General features: G+C 42.7%; 2 protein-coding genes across 2 annotated transcripts; one reads left to right on the top strand and one right to left on the bottom strand.

Annotated features, from left to right (window-relative positions):
* Positions 1–145: 145 nt before the first annotated feature.
* Positions 146–2141, top strand: UQCC6 (ubiquinol-cytochrome c reductase complex assembly factor 6). The gene is made up of 2 exons (XM_066549625.1): positions 146–354; positions 1961–2141. Exons 1-2 carry the CDS (start codon positions 199–201, stop codon positions 2054–2056), a joined length of 252 nt encoding a protein of 83 aa, XP_066405722.1. The 5' UTR covers positions 146–198; the 3' UTR covers positions 2057–2141.
* Positions 2142–5485: 3344 nt separating this feature from the next.
* HSP90B1 (heat shock protein 90 beta family member 1) lies at positions 5486–15220 on the bottom strand. Its single transcript, XM_066549620.1, has 18 exons — positions 15085–15220; positions 14548–14647; positions 13813–13954; positions 13604–13720; positions 12900–13231; positions 11839–11950; positions 11026–11145; positions 10325–10441; positions 9541–9678; positions 9374–9451; positions 9226–9291; positions 8707–8976; positions 8251–8496; positions 7830–7966; positions 7381–7459; positions 7130–7285; positions 6488–6586; positions 5486–5752 (listed from the first exon to the last, which is right to left on the bottom strand). Exons 1-18 carry the CDS (start codon positions 15131–15133, stop codon positions 5723–5725), a joined length of 2388 nt encoding a protein of 795 aa, XP_066405717.1. The 5' UTR covers positions 15134–15220; the 3' UTR covers positions 5486–5722.
* Positions 15221–16354: the final 1134 nt, after the last annotated feature.

Here is a 16354-nt window from a genome sequence, read left to right as displayed (position 1 = left end):
CACGTGACCACACCGGCCAATGGGGGCGCAGGGCGGGGCCGCGGCCGCCCCGGGCCGGGGGCATGAGGGGGCTGCCGGCGGCCGAGCCGAGGTGTGGGTGGTATGTCGTGACTCACCCCGCTTGACGCAATGCTCCCCGGTAAGGGCAGGCCTTCGCACCCTCTTCCCGGTTCCCTTCCCCTCCCGGCGGCAGCGGGGATGACGCACGTCCGGCGCGGTCCGTGCACAGGGCCCGCCCCCGCAGCCATGCCCGCCGGCGCGTCGTGGCCCACCTACCTGCGGGCGCTGGCGGCCAGCATGCTGGCCATGTTCGCGGGGGCTGAGGTCGTGCACAGGTACTACAGGCCTGACCTTGTAAGTGCTGGGAGGGTCCTGTTCGCTGGTAGCGTGTGTGCGGGATGGAGGGTCTGCTGGAGAGGCTGTGCCTCAGAAAGGTCTCTGGCCTGGCGGTGGGCAGAGATCAGCCTCTACAGAGGCATTGGCGAGGCCACCAGGATTTCATTGTGGCCGGTTCTGGGCTCCTCAGTACAAGAAAGACAAGGAGCTGCTGGAACGGGTCCAGTGAAGGGTCACGAAGATGATGCAGGGTCTGCAGCGTCTCTTGGGAGAGATGATTGAGAGGGGATCTCATTAATGCTTATAAATACCTCAGAGGTGGGTGCCAAGAGGGTGGTGACAGACTGTTTTCAGTGATGACCAGCGACAGGATGAGGAGCAAGGGCCATAAACTAAACGATAAGGAGTTCCACCTTAATATGAGGAAGAACTTCTTTCCATTGAGGATGGTAGAGCACTGGAACAGCCTGCCCACGGAGGTCATGGAGTCTCCCTCCCTAGACATAATCCAACCCACCTGAACACATTCGTGTGTGATCTGCTCTAGGTGACCCTGCTTGAAAGGAGGCTAGGACTGGATGATCTCCAGAGGATGATCTTCCAACTCTTAACAATGCTGTGACTGTGACACTGTGGACATAATACTACCATGTGTCGAGAAGGGGTCTCTGCTGTGGGAAGCTGGGTTTTGAAAAGAGTGTGCAAAAGTGTCAAGAAGGGGCTGTACTAGATTTAAAATAGACTTTATTTCCTCCAGTAATGGAAATGAAGGTGATCAAAAGTTAACTTTAGAAATTATGACAGATGAGGATGTAAAAATGGCAGTCACAGAATTAAACTCTAAATGAGATCATCCACTAGGAGTAGTAATGGTTTAGTTTAGCCTCCTGGAGGTCGGACTTGAAAGCTTTCTCTCATCCTCCTGCTCACATATTCTTCTTGGGTTTTTTAATTCTCTGGGCTACTTTCAAATGGGAAACAAGTTTTAAAAAATTACCATGCTTGAGCTGTCAGCTCAAAATTGAAGCAATGATGCTTCAGTCATTGATAAATACATCAGAATTTCTGTGTTTTAGTAGTCTCTACTGTAGCCTTCATTACTGGCAAATTGACATATTTATTCAGTGATCAAATTATCTATATCTCTTAAGTAGCATGAATTTTGAGGAGGTGCAGTTCTTGAAATGTCATGTTATCTGGTACCTTTTTAAAATTTTAACTCCAGTTTCAGTGCCTTATTTCTAAATCAGGGCAGTAGAAGCAGTGAAACATTTTCTTCTATCACCAAGAGTATGTGAGGAAACTTCAGCTGTGCTAGAACATCTTTACCAAACTCACTTTAATGGCAAAAATAAGCTTTGTTCCTTTAAAACAAACTGTCTGTTCTTCCTTTTATCTTTTTTTTTTTTCCAAATTGTATTTTACTACTAAAAAATAAGTCAAGTTTCAAAAAGGTAATAATTCTTAAGGTGTTTTGCATGTAGGAATTATATTCTGCTCAGAAAAAGAGGGTGGTAAAATCACAGTTTAGCTGTCATGCTCTTCCAGAGTAAGCTCATTTACTGTTTTGGGAGTTTAGTTTTTTCTCTGTCACAACACTGATGTCTTTCTCTGTTTTTAATAGAGCATACCTGAAATACCTCCTAAGCCTGGAGAACTGAGAACTGAACTGTTGGGTCTAAAAGAAAGATCAAGCGAAGTTCAGACTTCACAACACTGACCAGAGTTTATTTTTGTTGTGAAAACTAGAACTGATAAAATATTTATCCAACTGTTTAAGTTCCAGAAATACATATGTGAAATACTGTGCTCCTGTCATGTGTCTTTGCTTTCCTTTGAGCAGAGTTGCAGACAGCATTAAAAACAAACATACAGTGAATGCTGTTGGTAAAAGTCCCATCAGTTGTGTGCCAAAATGCTTGTGAGTTCATAAATCTGGATTACATTTTAAGTATACTTCAGAATAAGGCGTCAAACCATGACACAGATGCGTTTCACTGACAGGAAATCTGCTTTGGTCCACTGTAAGGCTGGAATCTTACCGTTTGGTCATCTCAGTTAAAATGGGGCAGATTACACTGAAATCAGATTTGTTTGTGCTCCATTTGGGCATCTTCATCTGCCTGTGGCTGCTTTTGATAGCTGTAAATATGCAAAACTCTGAAAGTGCAGGTTTACCTTTCTGTTTGGAAATAGAATCACCACAACACTCTTGCACCAGGAAGTTGAAGATTCAGTCACCATCCTGTGAAGGTGGCTCAACAACCCAGTTTTGAATGGTACATAGAGCTTGGAAACTTTGGGATTGTTTTACTTGAGAAAGGTGCCAGGACAAAGCACAGGCTCCATCCTCAGTTGTCACTTAAGTTTAACTTGTAAAAACACAGTCTGACAAATTACCTGGTAAGGAAACAAAAAGCTCCCTAATTCCTACTGCCAAAGTACTTGGAAGTCTTGTTAGAGCAGAGAGATCCAGAAATTATCACAATAAGTGCTACATTTACATCAGTTCTCGCTACGAAGCTATTATTTTATTTATGCCTACGTAAGCTGGAGTGGTTTTCCTAGGAAAAAAGGTTTATAGTTCTTATGCATGTCTGTGTGTCTGCTCTCACCAAGTTTTACAGCTATTGGTGGGATGAGCTCCTCTCCTGCTCTTGTGTGCCCATGTGTACACTTTTTATATAACTAAATCACATCCTCTCAGGCATCTTTATTAATGACAGCAGGCAATGAGAGAGAGGCTCTGGTAAAACACAGATGTTAAGCCCAAACAAAATCTATCAATGAAAAAATCTTAATAGATCGACTTCCAGTGAAAAGACTTTTTCCTTTACTGCACCTAAACAAAGCTGAGATTGTCAACCTTCTAGTTCAGCAGAAGGTAAAGTTTATTGAAGAGAAAATGGGACAGTTCAGTATTTTGTTTCTGTTCTAACTGGACCATGAACAGCAGTTTTTGATGATCCCTTTAACAAGCCAGCATTCACCAGCCCTTGCACTGTTACTCACACTTTGTCAGATTATCACCTCTTAGGTTGTTGATTTCTGACATGCAAGATGCATTTTTCTCTATTTTCTAAAGGTTTTTCAGATCTTAAGGCTGCAGAGGGAAGCTTCTGCTAATTAGGCTTAGATTTCTAAGTGTATCCTGCTGCTACTCAAAACTGAGCAACAGGGAGCTCTGCCTTTTCTAGCACTGAGGGAAATGTCCTCATTAGTGCTTATCTCGGAATAGCAAAGCTGACAATGCACCAAGTTTTAACAGCAGAGGTGACAGCCCCAGAATCAGCATAACTGCAGCACTGAAAGAAACAGTGCTGACTGACACTTCCACTACTGCCACCATTTTGCTTCAGAGCTGACAAAAAAAAAAGGCAACTTACAAGTGCATTTTGTGCTTATTAATAGCAAACACTTGTCACAGCAGGGTGTAGAGAAAGCTGCTGGACCACAGCTGTGTTGCACATGATATTCTCAGCTGAAGTATATGAAGAAGCAGAAAGCATAACTCTCAAGTATGCTTCTTTATTTCTGAAATTTAATCAGTTTTGTCACCCTCAAACCAACCAAAGAAATGAGAATTTCAGCTATACAACAGAACTAGGTTTGCTTAAATCTACAAGTAACTTACAGATTAAAAATACTGGAGGAGGCCACCCTTCTCCTTTAGTTTGTTAGGCAAATTAAACTTCCGAATCATACAGGAGGTGGGAGCAACCTTTGTTAACTCAGAAGTCAAATGGAGAGATGGAGGTAGTAATGATACATTTCTGAGTGTATCACTGAAAGTAAGTGATACTTTAGGAGGTTGATTGCTACAGAGCACAAAGTTTCACTGGTAAAGTAAGGGGATATGCCCTTTCTGCCGTTTAGGAACAGTGCCAAAGGCTGCTTCTAAAACTGACAGTGCCAGCTGCTGAAACTCGTGTTAGACCACTCAGGCTGGGCCAGTAACAAAAGGCTTTTCTCTAGGATACCACTGTAGTGAGCAGAAACCAGAGCCCCCCACCCCCCCCCCAGACTCCCTTGAGAACCCCCAAACTAAGCTCCCTTTCCTTGACATCTCAGACTTCAATTCAACTCTAAAATCCTGACACAACAATCACACTCATACATGGCATATTTTGGGCAGTATAGAAGCCTAGTAAATGGAAAGCAAATGCTTCAGGTCAGTGTTTAGTGCCCTCACCTAGTAAGAAAGCTTTTTTTGCTTCAGACTGCAGAAACTTTTAACTTCTAAGAAGTTCTGTTAACAAAACAGAAAAGATTGGTTCTTAAGTAGAATCACTGTGCAGAAGCACCACTCCTACAGCCTTCTTCCACAGAGGAAGGAAAAAAAAATCCCCCAAATCCTCACTGTAAACATTTTCTACCAAGTCTGTGAAGATATTTTCAACTAGAGGCACTAGTGAAAAAATTATGTAGTGCTTCATCCAACCACTACATAAAGCTAACATGATTGGAAGCTCAACATGTCTAAAACTAACCAGATTTAGCTTCAGTAACATTAAGTAACTAAAGTGCTTTGCCATAAGAGACCAAGAACAAGAGTGAAAACATTTAGGAGTAACAGCATTAAGAGTATGTGGAAAGAACTTCCACCTTTAAAAAAGCTTGTAGAAAACAGAACTGCTGTAGCTACACAAGTCAAAGGCAGGGTTTCCAAGTGCCATGGAGGATGGTACCAGCTCATAGGTAGTAAGACAGTTCTGGTGGTACTTGTCCACATAGTAAGTTAATGTTTTTTCCTCCCCTCTTTTGTAAAGCTCCTGTTGCCCATCCTATGGAGCCAAGTCAGAGTCCAGCACAAGCTGTCAGCTTCATTTACAATGCTATTTTTAAACACCCAATCTCCTCTTTCTCAGGCTTGCAGGAGATACCTAACTCAAAGTCTTATTTCAATTAGCAAGTTCAGTACAGCTCTCAGCTACACGTGTATTTGGCTAAGCAGCACAGCAGGTTTGTAAATGTAAATCCCAGCCACAGGCAGATGCTACAAGTAGGTGTGGCTGTGCCAGCATGGGAAGGCCCAAGGATTGCCAAGAAACAGCCTGTTTGCACAGAGGACCTGAACACCCAGGACCATACCTTCATTTCTTTCTGCCAGCCCACAAGATGAGCTGGCTATGTATAAATTTAGAGTTGGTGGTGTTTGGGAACATTTTATTTTGTACATGACAAGATTTTACACCACGTCAGTTAAATAATACAAATTTACATTCATGAGGAATGTTTTTAGAAAAGTGAACTTAAAAAAAAAAAAGACCTCCTTTACCCTTAAAAGCCCATACCACCCCTCAACATTTTACAGTGGAAAAAAACAAAACAATCTAATTCACATTCCCTCCTAACCCTCCAATGCAGGACAGTAGTTGAGTGCAGTTTACAGTTCATCTTTCACATCTGTGGATTCCTGTGAAGACAAAAAAGAGAATCAGAATATTACTTTTGGAAAGTGGAAAAAGGTTACAAGAACTGCCCCAGAAGAAGAGAAATTTGTATTACTGTCACTGCACATTATATTATCCTGCTATGCAAACCTAACAGCAGTCGCATAAAAATTAAGTAGGTATAATACAATAAATACTGTTTCTCAAATTTATTCTTACCTAATCTTACATTTTATAGTAGGAAATTACATTGCTGTAAGCTATATATTTGCACTAGTCACAGGATATCATCTTGCAGGTCTCTTCCAAAAGCAACCCAAGAAAGCAGGCCCAGTTGGGACCTCATAGCAACTTTGCAATGGTGTTGTCTGGAATGTTGTTCCAAGCCTGTATTATAAGCATTTCAAATTACACAATTACAAACAATTGTTCATGTTTTTGCCCACAAGCTGTGGAAATACCATGGATAATTATCTTTACTAGAGGATTTGCTACCCTTTTCTTGCCACAGGGCACTGTTACAATCTCTAAAGCTTAATTCAGCTCCAGCTTTGAACATACCTCAGTCTCATCTTTTCAAAATACAGTTTAATAATAAATTTGTTCTGCAGTTTTCTTCCCCCTCCAAGAAAAGCCTGGAACACCTGACACTAAAATCTAGTGTCATGAAAGGCAAAGTGAACTTTATTGCCAGGTAGCACCCACAGATGAAGGTGGACATAAATATTGGCAAGAAAGCATCAAACCTGAGACCCTACCTTCTGTGTATCACTGTCCTCAGCATCAGCATCCAGTTCCTCTTCATCCTGCTCTGCCTCCTCATCTGCATCTTCAGGCTCTTCAGGTTCCTCATCCACCTGTACACAAAGGTCACAATCAATTTGCTTTACTTGCTTAGGTTTTTTAATTAGGTGTGCACTAGCTAAATACAGGCTATGGAAGTATTCACTATTATTTCCTAACATTTGCCACCAGCTACCTGAAAGAAAAAGTAAAATCTGTTTAGCACTGCTCTACTCCAGCAAAACAGCCAGAAGTTCTTGCACAGCATTATGAGAACCTGTATTACTTGTACCCACTTAGGAATTTCTCCATTAGAGAGACAGGAGCCAAAGGCCTGGGTGCCTAGTTTACTCCTGTAGAACCAGCACTTAACTAAGGACAGGAATATGCTTAAGAAGCATAATGAAATAGGAGAATCTCAAGCAGCTACAAAGAAGAGCAAGGAAAGGAGAACATGAGCTTTAAGTACAGATTCATAGCTGGACTTTTGGTGGCCCACTTAACTGCAGGAAGCTGGATAAATTTCATTTTATGCAAGTGAATGAATGAAGCAGCTGCACTTTTTAAGATGGAGCAACAGTAGGTCAATTATCAGTCCAAGTGGAAGACAAACTAACCTTTGCATCCAGGTCAATGTTTAAACTCAAACGAAGCATCCTTTCTATTCTGTCCCCGTATTCCTTAGTGTCTGGCAACATATATCCTGATCTCAGAGTTGCAGTTTCAAACAATACCACGGCAAGATCTGAAAGAGTTTTGTCATCTTCATTTTCCTAACATGGAAGAACACCAGAAAATCAAGAGAGACCTGTTAAAGCAGGTTGTATGCAGCCAAGTCAGCCAATGTTTCACTACTGTATTTATTTACCTTGACCCTCCTCAGCATGTCCTTAATCAGTGGATGCCTGGGGTTAATTTCAAATGTCTTCTTTTGGCTGGCATAATAACTGAGAAGAGAAATTACAGCACTAAGTACAGGACCCAATGATATCTTTAAATCTACATACACTGGTTACAGTCACAGTAACAAGTGAAATCCCCCCTCCTTTAATACTGGTGCAACTATAAAAAGCATTCAAGTTACTAAGTTCATCTTCTTTTGCCAACAAATGGCAGATACCAAATGCCACCGATGAGTCTTGCTCACCCAGCAGTTTTACATACCGGGCTTGAAAATAACAATTTAAGGCTATAATGGAGACTAACTTGGTTGTAAAATGACCTTAAAAACACCCAGGATCATTTGAACTGGGCAGAAGCTTGTTACTGAGCACACCAAGCAATTTCTTGTCTGCTGCTACAGCACTGGAAGCTTACTTTGTAGATATATCCTTCCCAGTCTGGTAAGCTTGAGCCTTCATGATTCTTTCCATGTTACCAGACCATCCATACTGACTAGCCACAAGAGCACATGGAGATTGGGTTAAACGTTGAGATAGCACAGCTTTCTCAATCTGTAAAGAAAAACCCCAAAACACCCTAATGTTAGTTCTCAGAGCTAATAGCTTATTCCTAATAAAGTAAGTAACTTGCACTTCCCTGTCAATTCAAGAATCTCTGAAAAATGTCTAGGGTGACATTCTAACTCATTATCTTCCTGAATAAAGATGTTATCCATGAAGATTCACCCATCAAGACAGAGAAGCTACTGTCAAGTCTGTGCTCAAATAATCTGCAAGGTATGCTGTAGCAAGTATGACAAATAAAAATAATCACTACATATAACACAATATATTACCTTGTCTTTGAGAGCTTTGTCTTTCATCCAATTTAAGAGGGGCTCAAATTCCTTTTCCAAGGCTTCCCGACTCTCTTTAGACTTTTCACTTTCTTCAAACTTAACTCCTTCTTTTGCTACATTCTGAAACCTCTTGCCATCGAACTCTGGCAAAGCCTGAATACAGTATTCATCTACAGGTTCAGTCAGATAGATCACTTCATAGCCCTTTTTCAGCAGACGCTCAACAAATGGTGAGGACTCAGCCTAGGACGAAAACATTTAAGATATCAGTTTAATTGCATTTGTAATAGCAGCTACAAAAACCTGTACAGCTATCTGGCAAATACTGCAGTAGTAACATAAACAAGGAGTCTCCAGATTTACAGTAAATAGACAATTCACAACATCTATGGTACTAACATGACAAACTATAATATACTGTACTCCTTCCCTCTTTCTTTCACTCTTACACACCTCCTTTCTGCTGGCACCAGCCATGAAATAGATTTTGTCTTGCTTCTCTTTCATTCTTTCTACATACTGATCAAGGCTCGTGAGGTTACTTTCATGATGAGACGACTGGAAGCGCAGAAGTTTAGCGAGCCGGGTACGATTGGAGTGATCCTCAATAACACCAAGCTTCACATTAGTGCCAAACTCTTTCCAGAATGTGTCGTTGTATTTTTCCTCTGCAATTTTCTTGATCATATCAAGAGTTTTGCGAACAAGTTTCTTTCTGATCACCTAAAAAAAAAAGCAGCAATACTGAGTTACAACAATAAGTATTTTGAATAGCCCTCAATGCAACCTTACTTCAATACAAATTCCACTTTGTATCCCTCATCTGAAGTAGACAAGTAATCTGTAAACAGCAATAAATGAGTTTCCTTCACATTAATTTCATAGCCATGCAACAAAATTCATCAAGCTGCTAAGTCTCCTAAACCTTGCTGTTGTGCTTACAATGAAGGAATTTAAAACCAATTAGCTTACCTTTAACAATTTATGCTGCTGAAGTGTCTCACGGGATACATTCAAAGGAAGATCATCAGAATCCACCTAATTAAGAAACAAAATTTTCAGTATGTCTGGCAGTATCTGAAGCTAAAAAATAAATTAAAGTAATATTTATAATACTTACAACACCCTTAACAAAGTTAAGATACTTGGGCATCATGTCATGGAAGTCATCAGTGATGAACACTCTTCGAACATACAGCTAAATTACAAGAGCAGAAAGCACCCAAGTTTACTTTAGGGTTTTTTTGCTTTTCCACAAAACCATACCCACACACTTTTCTGTCCTACCTTAATAAAATCACTTTTTTTGGATCCATATTCATCAAACAGTCCACGTGGAGCAGAATTAGGAACAAACAAGATGGATTTGAAAGTTACTTCCCCTTCAGCAGTGAAGTGGATGTATGCCATCGGGTCATCATGTTCCTGTGAAGAGAGAACACTTTCAAGAGTTTGGCAAATAAGTGCAATTATTTTACAACTAATCCATGTAGCTATGCTTTGCTAGAGTCTATCATGGAGACAGAAGTTTAAGTTACAAGAGCAGAGTTACTCATGTAAAAATAACTTTCCTAAGTAACCCTCCTGGAGAGCTTTCAAGTTTTGCTGGATTTTAATAAGGTAGTCACTAAAAAGTTACCAACAAGACAAAAACCAATAGTGTTATCATCACACCACAGTTAAGATACAGTGTATGATACAAAGACAACACTTCTAAGAAACTGTCTCCTTCTTTCTTCCACCACATGCAACAAACACCACAACTCTCAGACTAAATACAAATTTCCCTGTAACATTTAAACACATCAGTAAGCTCCCCATGAGCTGCAACATAATACTTTCCAAATCTAGACTAATCAATACTTGGATGGCAGTATCTTCTCTCTGGAAAAAAGATTAAATCCTGACTGAGATGTTATACCTCCCAAGCTCTCTGCAGTTCCATCTACTAATGACAACTAATTAATTCTGCTGAAATAACCCATTCTATAAGCACTTGGTTCTATTTACATAGCAAGAGATACTATAGCAAGCCTCTTGCTTTGGAATTCTCTTGAGGCCCAGAGCTTACCTTGGAAAAGGTTTTGTAAAAAGCTTTGTATTCATCTTCTTCAACTTCTTTAGATGGTCTCTGCCAGATTGGTTTTATGTCATTCATGAGTTCCCAATCCCAGACAGTCTTTTCAACCTAGGTAAATAAACACAATAGTATTAAAAAGACTCATTCTTTACTTCAGGTTAGGCCAATTAAAGGTACTCCACTGAAGCAAAACATAAAATGGCATGTAAAAATCCCAAACATGCTCTCATTTACAAAATTATGCAATGACCTGGACATTCTCATTTTAAGCATACACACTAGTGCAACACATGGGAACAAACCTTTAGTCTACAATGTAGTGTGTTCCACCTTCATTTAACACATTCACTAAGCACCAGCACTTCTGTTCTAATGTCACTCTGGAAAAATCTTCCCAGCAGAGTATGTTAAATTTAAACTCATCAACAGCATCAGGTTACAGAATTCTACTACCATTTCCAGCGATTCATGCAAGTACTTATAATTAGCTGTGACCACAGCTTCACAAGGCTACTGCCAATCATCTGCCTGACTTCTACCTAGTCGGTTTCATTTAAAACCTTCTCTCCTATCTCACTTTAAAAGGATTTGCTCCTAGAAAGCACACACTACTGAAATGCACCTCTGCAAGACTACGTAGGAAAATTGCTATCTGACGTGAGTTACAGGACACCAAGGCTAACAAAGCTCACCTTCTTAGTTTTTGGTTTCTTTTCTTCCTCCTCTTCTTCAACTGCTGCTTCATCATCTGCTTCTTCTTCTTCTTTTTCCTTTGCTTCCTCCTCTTCAATGGGTTCTTCAACAGTCTCTGTCTAAAGAGACAACCACAGGTGGAGATTTTAAGACCTTGACTTCCTACCAGGTATGTTGTAGTATTCTCTCAAACAGTTTAATCTTTCACAGCACTAGCCTGATTTCTGCTATTTGTCTGTAGCAAACTTTTCTACAGCTAATATTTTTCAGTTACTTTTTCATTAATACATACTTTCCTTCAATACACTGGGAGATCACCACACTAAAATTTAAGTTTCTCAACGCTTTACAGATAATGCTTATCAGAGACTTGGTGGATTTTAAGTTGGTGCTACACTAAGAAAACATCACAACAAGCTTAAAATCTAAGACACTGCCTTGTTTCCTATAGAAGGGTATCTGGCTATGGCTCTGCTTGAAAACTTAACAGAGCTTCCATCTACCAAAGCCAGTGGAACAAAGATCCTTATTATTAATTAGCAATATTTTTTCTTTGGTAAAGTTGTTTGACTCAGAATAAAACCAAGTTCCTATGAAGTCTGTGATTTTAGCAACAGACTAGCATTTGAAAAAAAAAAAAACAAAAAAACAAGAAAACCCCCTTATAGTAGCCAAAAGAGTCAGGAAGAGAAGAGTTTTAGAAACTGCACAAGAAGCAGCTCTATGGCAGGCCCTCAGCCTTCATGAAAGATCTAGCCATGAAGATCTTAGCCAAACCTTATACTGAACAATGCTCAGTTAAATACACTTACCTTGCTGCTCCACACATATATGGGGAAGTTTATGAACTGGGAGTATTTCTTCACTAGATTTTTAATAGTGTCCAGCTCAAGGTAATCAGATGCTTCCTCCTTCAAGACAAGGCTTAAGAAAAAAAACACCAAACAAAACCAAACCTTTTTAAGTGCTGGACAAGTATTTGACAGTTTTGTAGCAGAATATACAATTCTTATGCCTCTGAGATTGACCAACTGAGCCAGAGGATGGTGCTAATAACCAAGAGTGAGGGTTGATCCACATATGGGATCATTCATTTAAGAGCTGGACTTGATGATCCTTGTGGGTCCCAGCTCAGAACAATCTGATTTTTGCTGCAGCCGTAGCAATTCAGATTTATGCAAGTGAGCTTTTTTTATTTGTTCAACTCCAAGTAGCTCTTAAAAAACACAATTCTTACTCAACCAGCAATTGCTTTCACTGACTGAGGCAGAACACAATATTCAAAAGTTTAAATGAAAACATCAAATCATATTGATACTTATCAGGATCTTGATGCACCCTCATGGGCCTTACTTCAAACTAGAGCATCAAGATCAACTTTTTTACACCCAGTGCCTCCTCTGGAAAGACATCCTCTAAATCCAGACCAAACAAATTTACCTACTCATGAAAGCAAAGAGAATAGCATTAGCAAACTACCTCCAGTTTGAACTTTGCATCAGACCAGCCTCACTGATATATAAACAGCAGCCAGATTCCAAGCAAAGCTCTACAGCCCCTGTATAGGTTTTGCCAGGCCAGAATTGTGCTGAGTGACTGAATGAGCCTGAAGGGAGCTGAACTGTCTGGAATTACTTGCTGACTGTTGTAAAGACATTCATAGTTTTGTTAGCTCATCTAACACAACATAAACTACATTACTACATTTATTTTTTGGATGCAGTTTGTATTTTGCATATTTCTATTAAACTGAATAAAGCTGTATTACAAGAAGTAAATCAGTCACAAAGCTAAAGTCACTCACATATTCCAATAAACAAAGTGTACCCACACAACCTTTTTTATTTAAAGACTAAAGAAACTTAATACTTACGTTATGGTTGTGCCACGTCCTAAGGTGTTCCCTCTTGGGTCATTGATAACAGAGAATTCATTTGAATCTGATTCCCAAATATGCTGAGTATCATTGTTGTGTTTTGATGTGACAATAACTCTGTCTGCTACTAAGAAAGCAGAATAAAAGCCAACACCAAACTGACCAATTAACTCAGATGTTGACTGGCTATCATCCTGCATTTCAGTCATCTTGTTTAAGAATTCACTCGTACCAGACTTTGCAATGGTACCCAGGTTTTTAACTAACTCCTCTTTTGTCATGCCAATACCCGTGTCTGTAACATGAAGCATGTTCTTCTCTTTATCACACTGAAAAAAATAAAGACAAAAATGCAGTTTGACTTCACTGTGATTCTTAGTACGTGCCAAGGAAAAGTGGTACATAGCAGCTATTCAAACATGCCGAGCTACAATAAACTGAATCTGCAGTAACTATAGAAATGAGGAAGACCTTCCTTCAAAGCAGTCCAATACTTCAGCTGCTCTTGATAAAACCAGAAACATATCTTTACCACTAAAAGAGGAGTAGTCTTTGGTAGAGTTAATTGCAAGGGTCCTCATGTGGTCCTAGTTTGTATTTGCATCAGTATTAAGCCAAAAAAAGAAATTTAACGATAGAGTGTATTTTTACATTCCTCCATCAATTCTTTAAAAAGTATATTTGTATCTAATCCTTCTTACCTTGATTTTGACTGTAAGTTCCTCATTGCCAGCAAGAGCATTTTCATCAGTTAACGATATCAACCGTATCTTATCTAAAGCATCTGATGCATTTGAAATAAGTTCCCGCAGGAAAATCTGAAATAGGAACCAGTAGTCAGGAATGGCAGGAGAGAAACAGACACACACCTCCCAAAATTCTAACATGATATGAAGACGAAGGCACTAACCTCCTTATTTTTATATAAAGAATTGATAATTAGTTTCATCATTCTGTTCACTTCTGCTTGAAATGCAAACTTCTCAGATTTTTCTCTAATTTCTTTGATCTGGGATGCATTTAGGCCGTCTAGCTGGATAGCTTCTTCCTCTCTGTTAGGACAGTGAAAAACCTATCAAGGAGTCTCATCCACAAACAGCAAGACTAATTTAATCACAAAGCAGCAGCAATAACACTTAATCACTGATGCAGTACAAAATTACATGATCACATGAGTCAAGTGCAAGAGCAGCAATCCTCAACTACATTACCATAATCCAAAAACTTGACTGAAAATTCATGCTTGCAAGTAAGACTTTTTAAATAAAATTTCAGGGAATAATACTGGTAATCTTAAAGTTACTGCAATCCTCAGCATGTGGTGCACCTCACAGGGGTGAGGCATTTCATGGGTACAGAACTATTTCATCCGCAGGCACTTAACTGACATGATTTATGATGTGCACAAGTAAACCCAAATTAACAGTTATCAATACTGGATAAAAACAAGTTGAACTTTTCTGAATTCAAGTTCTCAAGCTCATTTTTATTTAGAAGGAAACAGTCTTGACAGGAACTTGACAGGAACGTTTTATTTCCCCCAGCTGACTGGATCTCTCTTTTGAACAGCGTTCACCCCTTACTTCTGAGGCATTACTGGTGCTCAAATTGACCCTTTCAAAATCAGAGCGCCCCGGGTACCAACCTCTGAACAACTTCATCATCCGTTCGAGACCCTTCTCTGCTTTTGCCCAAGTCATCTTCCACAGTCCCATCCACATCCACCTCATCGGCTCTGACCGACACTGGGAAAACAAGGAAACCAGCGTTCTGAGCCCGATCCCCACACTACGCACTGCCCAACTTCTTCGCTTACCCCTCCCCACGCCTTCAGGCTCAGCGCTACCCCTCGAATCCCCCTCCCTAGGAGAGTTCAGCCCAACTGGAGACACGGGAGATTGGCAGAGGGAGGCCCCCTCCTACCCTCCGCCCGTGATAGCGCATGAGCGGCTCAGCCCCCTCCCCCCGCCGCCCCATCCCCGGCGAGGGCCAGGCCCCAGCAGGGCATACGAGGGCTCGAGCATCGCTTCCCCTCCCCGTGGGGCAGACTGAGGGGTCCCGCCGGAGACACCACCTCCCCTCGGCGGCCTCCGTCCCCCTCACCCCAGCAAACAGGGCGGAAGGGGGGGGGGGACCTGGACACCCCTCCGCCAGAACCTTCTAGAAACCCGCAGGCGCTCACCGGCCAGGAGCAGCACACACGCCAGAGCGAGCCCCCAGACCGACTTCATGGCGGCCGCAGTGACAAGAGAAGAGCGCCCGGCGCCGCCGCCCCGTAATCCGGAACCCGTCCCGCGCCGCCACCGATTCTACTGGAGCACCCGCGGTCCTCCCCCTCCGCCTTATCAACCCCCGGGTGGGGGGGGACCGCGCCACTCGGCCCAATAGCAGCGCACCACGCCAAACACGCAGCCAATAGAGAGCTTTGAAAGGCGGGGCCTTCGACTGTCGCCACCAATCGTAACTTTCCATGTGCGGTTTCCTGCGGTCGGAGCGTGGCCGGCGCCCATTGGCGGGCGGAGCGGCGCTCGGCCAATGGCTTGCGTGGGGAGGCGTGGCCAGCGTGGCCCCGCCGGGCGCTGCAATGAACGATGCGCGGTGTTTAACGGCGGCACAACGAGCGAAACACCGCCTCCGACCGCTTCCGGGGACACCCAGGATGCCCATCCCGTCGCGGCGGCACTCCCGAGTGCCGAGAAGAGCTAAAAGTCATTATTTGAGTCATAACCAGCTGGGCCGAGCGGCGGGAGCAGAGCCAGGCCTAGGCCGCTGTAGCTGCCGGCAGGGGCAAGGAGGTGCTGACGAGTCCAGCTGTCCACCCCACCGAGTAGAGGCGGGAACGCGGGAGGCCGCATGCGCCGTTCTGCGCATTGCACGTCGGGAGCTGTAGTTCGTGCTGTCGGTGTGCCGTGGCGCCCCCTGCCCTGGCTGGGTCCTGCCCGCCAACTGTTCGGGGCCTCACGGCCCCGCTGTTGTCCTTGTGCCCCTGGCCTTGGCGCTCAACTCCTGTCTGCGCGTCTAGCGCCTCACACCGCCTTGAGAGAAACCGGCTGGTCTCTGCCGAGCCTCTCTGGGAACTCGGTACTTCTGGAGGAAAAGTCAAGCCGGTTGGCAGGTTTCTGTCTTCTGGTTTCCGGCGCTCGTCAGGGCAGTCATTCTCCCGGGAGCTTATTAGCGCTCCTTAGCCTACCTTGGGGGCCTTTGTTTATCCACCCGCGGCCCTCCCTTCTCCCTGGGGAGTGGCGGCTCCAGCAGCTGCCTGTGGTGTGAGGGGACTCGGGACCCGCCGCCCCAGTGCCACCCTGCCGGGCAGGGTTAGTGTGAGAGCAGTTGCGATCTGTGGCATGCCAAAAGCGAGCCCTGCTGCTCCAGAGACCTTTCCCATGCACTTCCAGTGTCCCTGGCAGGGGTTGCAGCTTGGGACATGAAATGCAGCCTGTGCAACTTCTGCA

Source organism: Molothrus aeneus, chromosome 5 (assembly GCF_037042795.1).
Source record: "Molothrus aeneus isolate 106 chromosome 5, BPBGC_Maene_1.0, whole genome shotgun sequence".
NCBI lineage: Eukaryota > Metazoa > Chordata > Aves > Passeriformes > Icteridae > Molothrus > Molothrus aeneus.
This window is presented reverse-complemented; position numbering and strand designations above follow the sequence as displayed.

Excerpts from the sequence above, each read along its gene's own strand:
- UQCC6 (XM_066549625.1), top strand. The coding sequence starts at position 199 with ATGACGCACGTCCGGCGCGGTCCGTGCACAGGGCCCGCCCCCGCAGCC. Across the intron at positions 355-1,960 it reads GGTACTACAGGCCTGACCTT|AGCATACCTGAAATACCTCC; the intron begins GTAAGTGCTGGG and ends TGTTTTTAATAG.
- HSP90B1 (XM_066549620.1), bottom strand. The coding sequence starts at position 15,133 with ATGAAGTCGGTCTGGGGGCTCGCTCTGGCGTGTGTGCTGCTCCTGGCC. Across the intron at positions 9,452-9,540 it reads AAAAAAGTGATTTTATTAAG|CTGTATGTTCGAAGAGTGTT; the intron begins GTAGGACAGAAA and ends CTTGTAATTTAG. Across the intron at positions 8,497-8,706 it reads CTGGTGCCAGCAGAAAGGAG|GCTGAGTCCTCACCATTTGT; the intron begins GTGTGTAAGAGT and ends TTTTCGTCCTAG.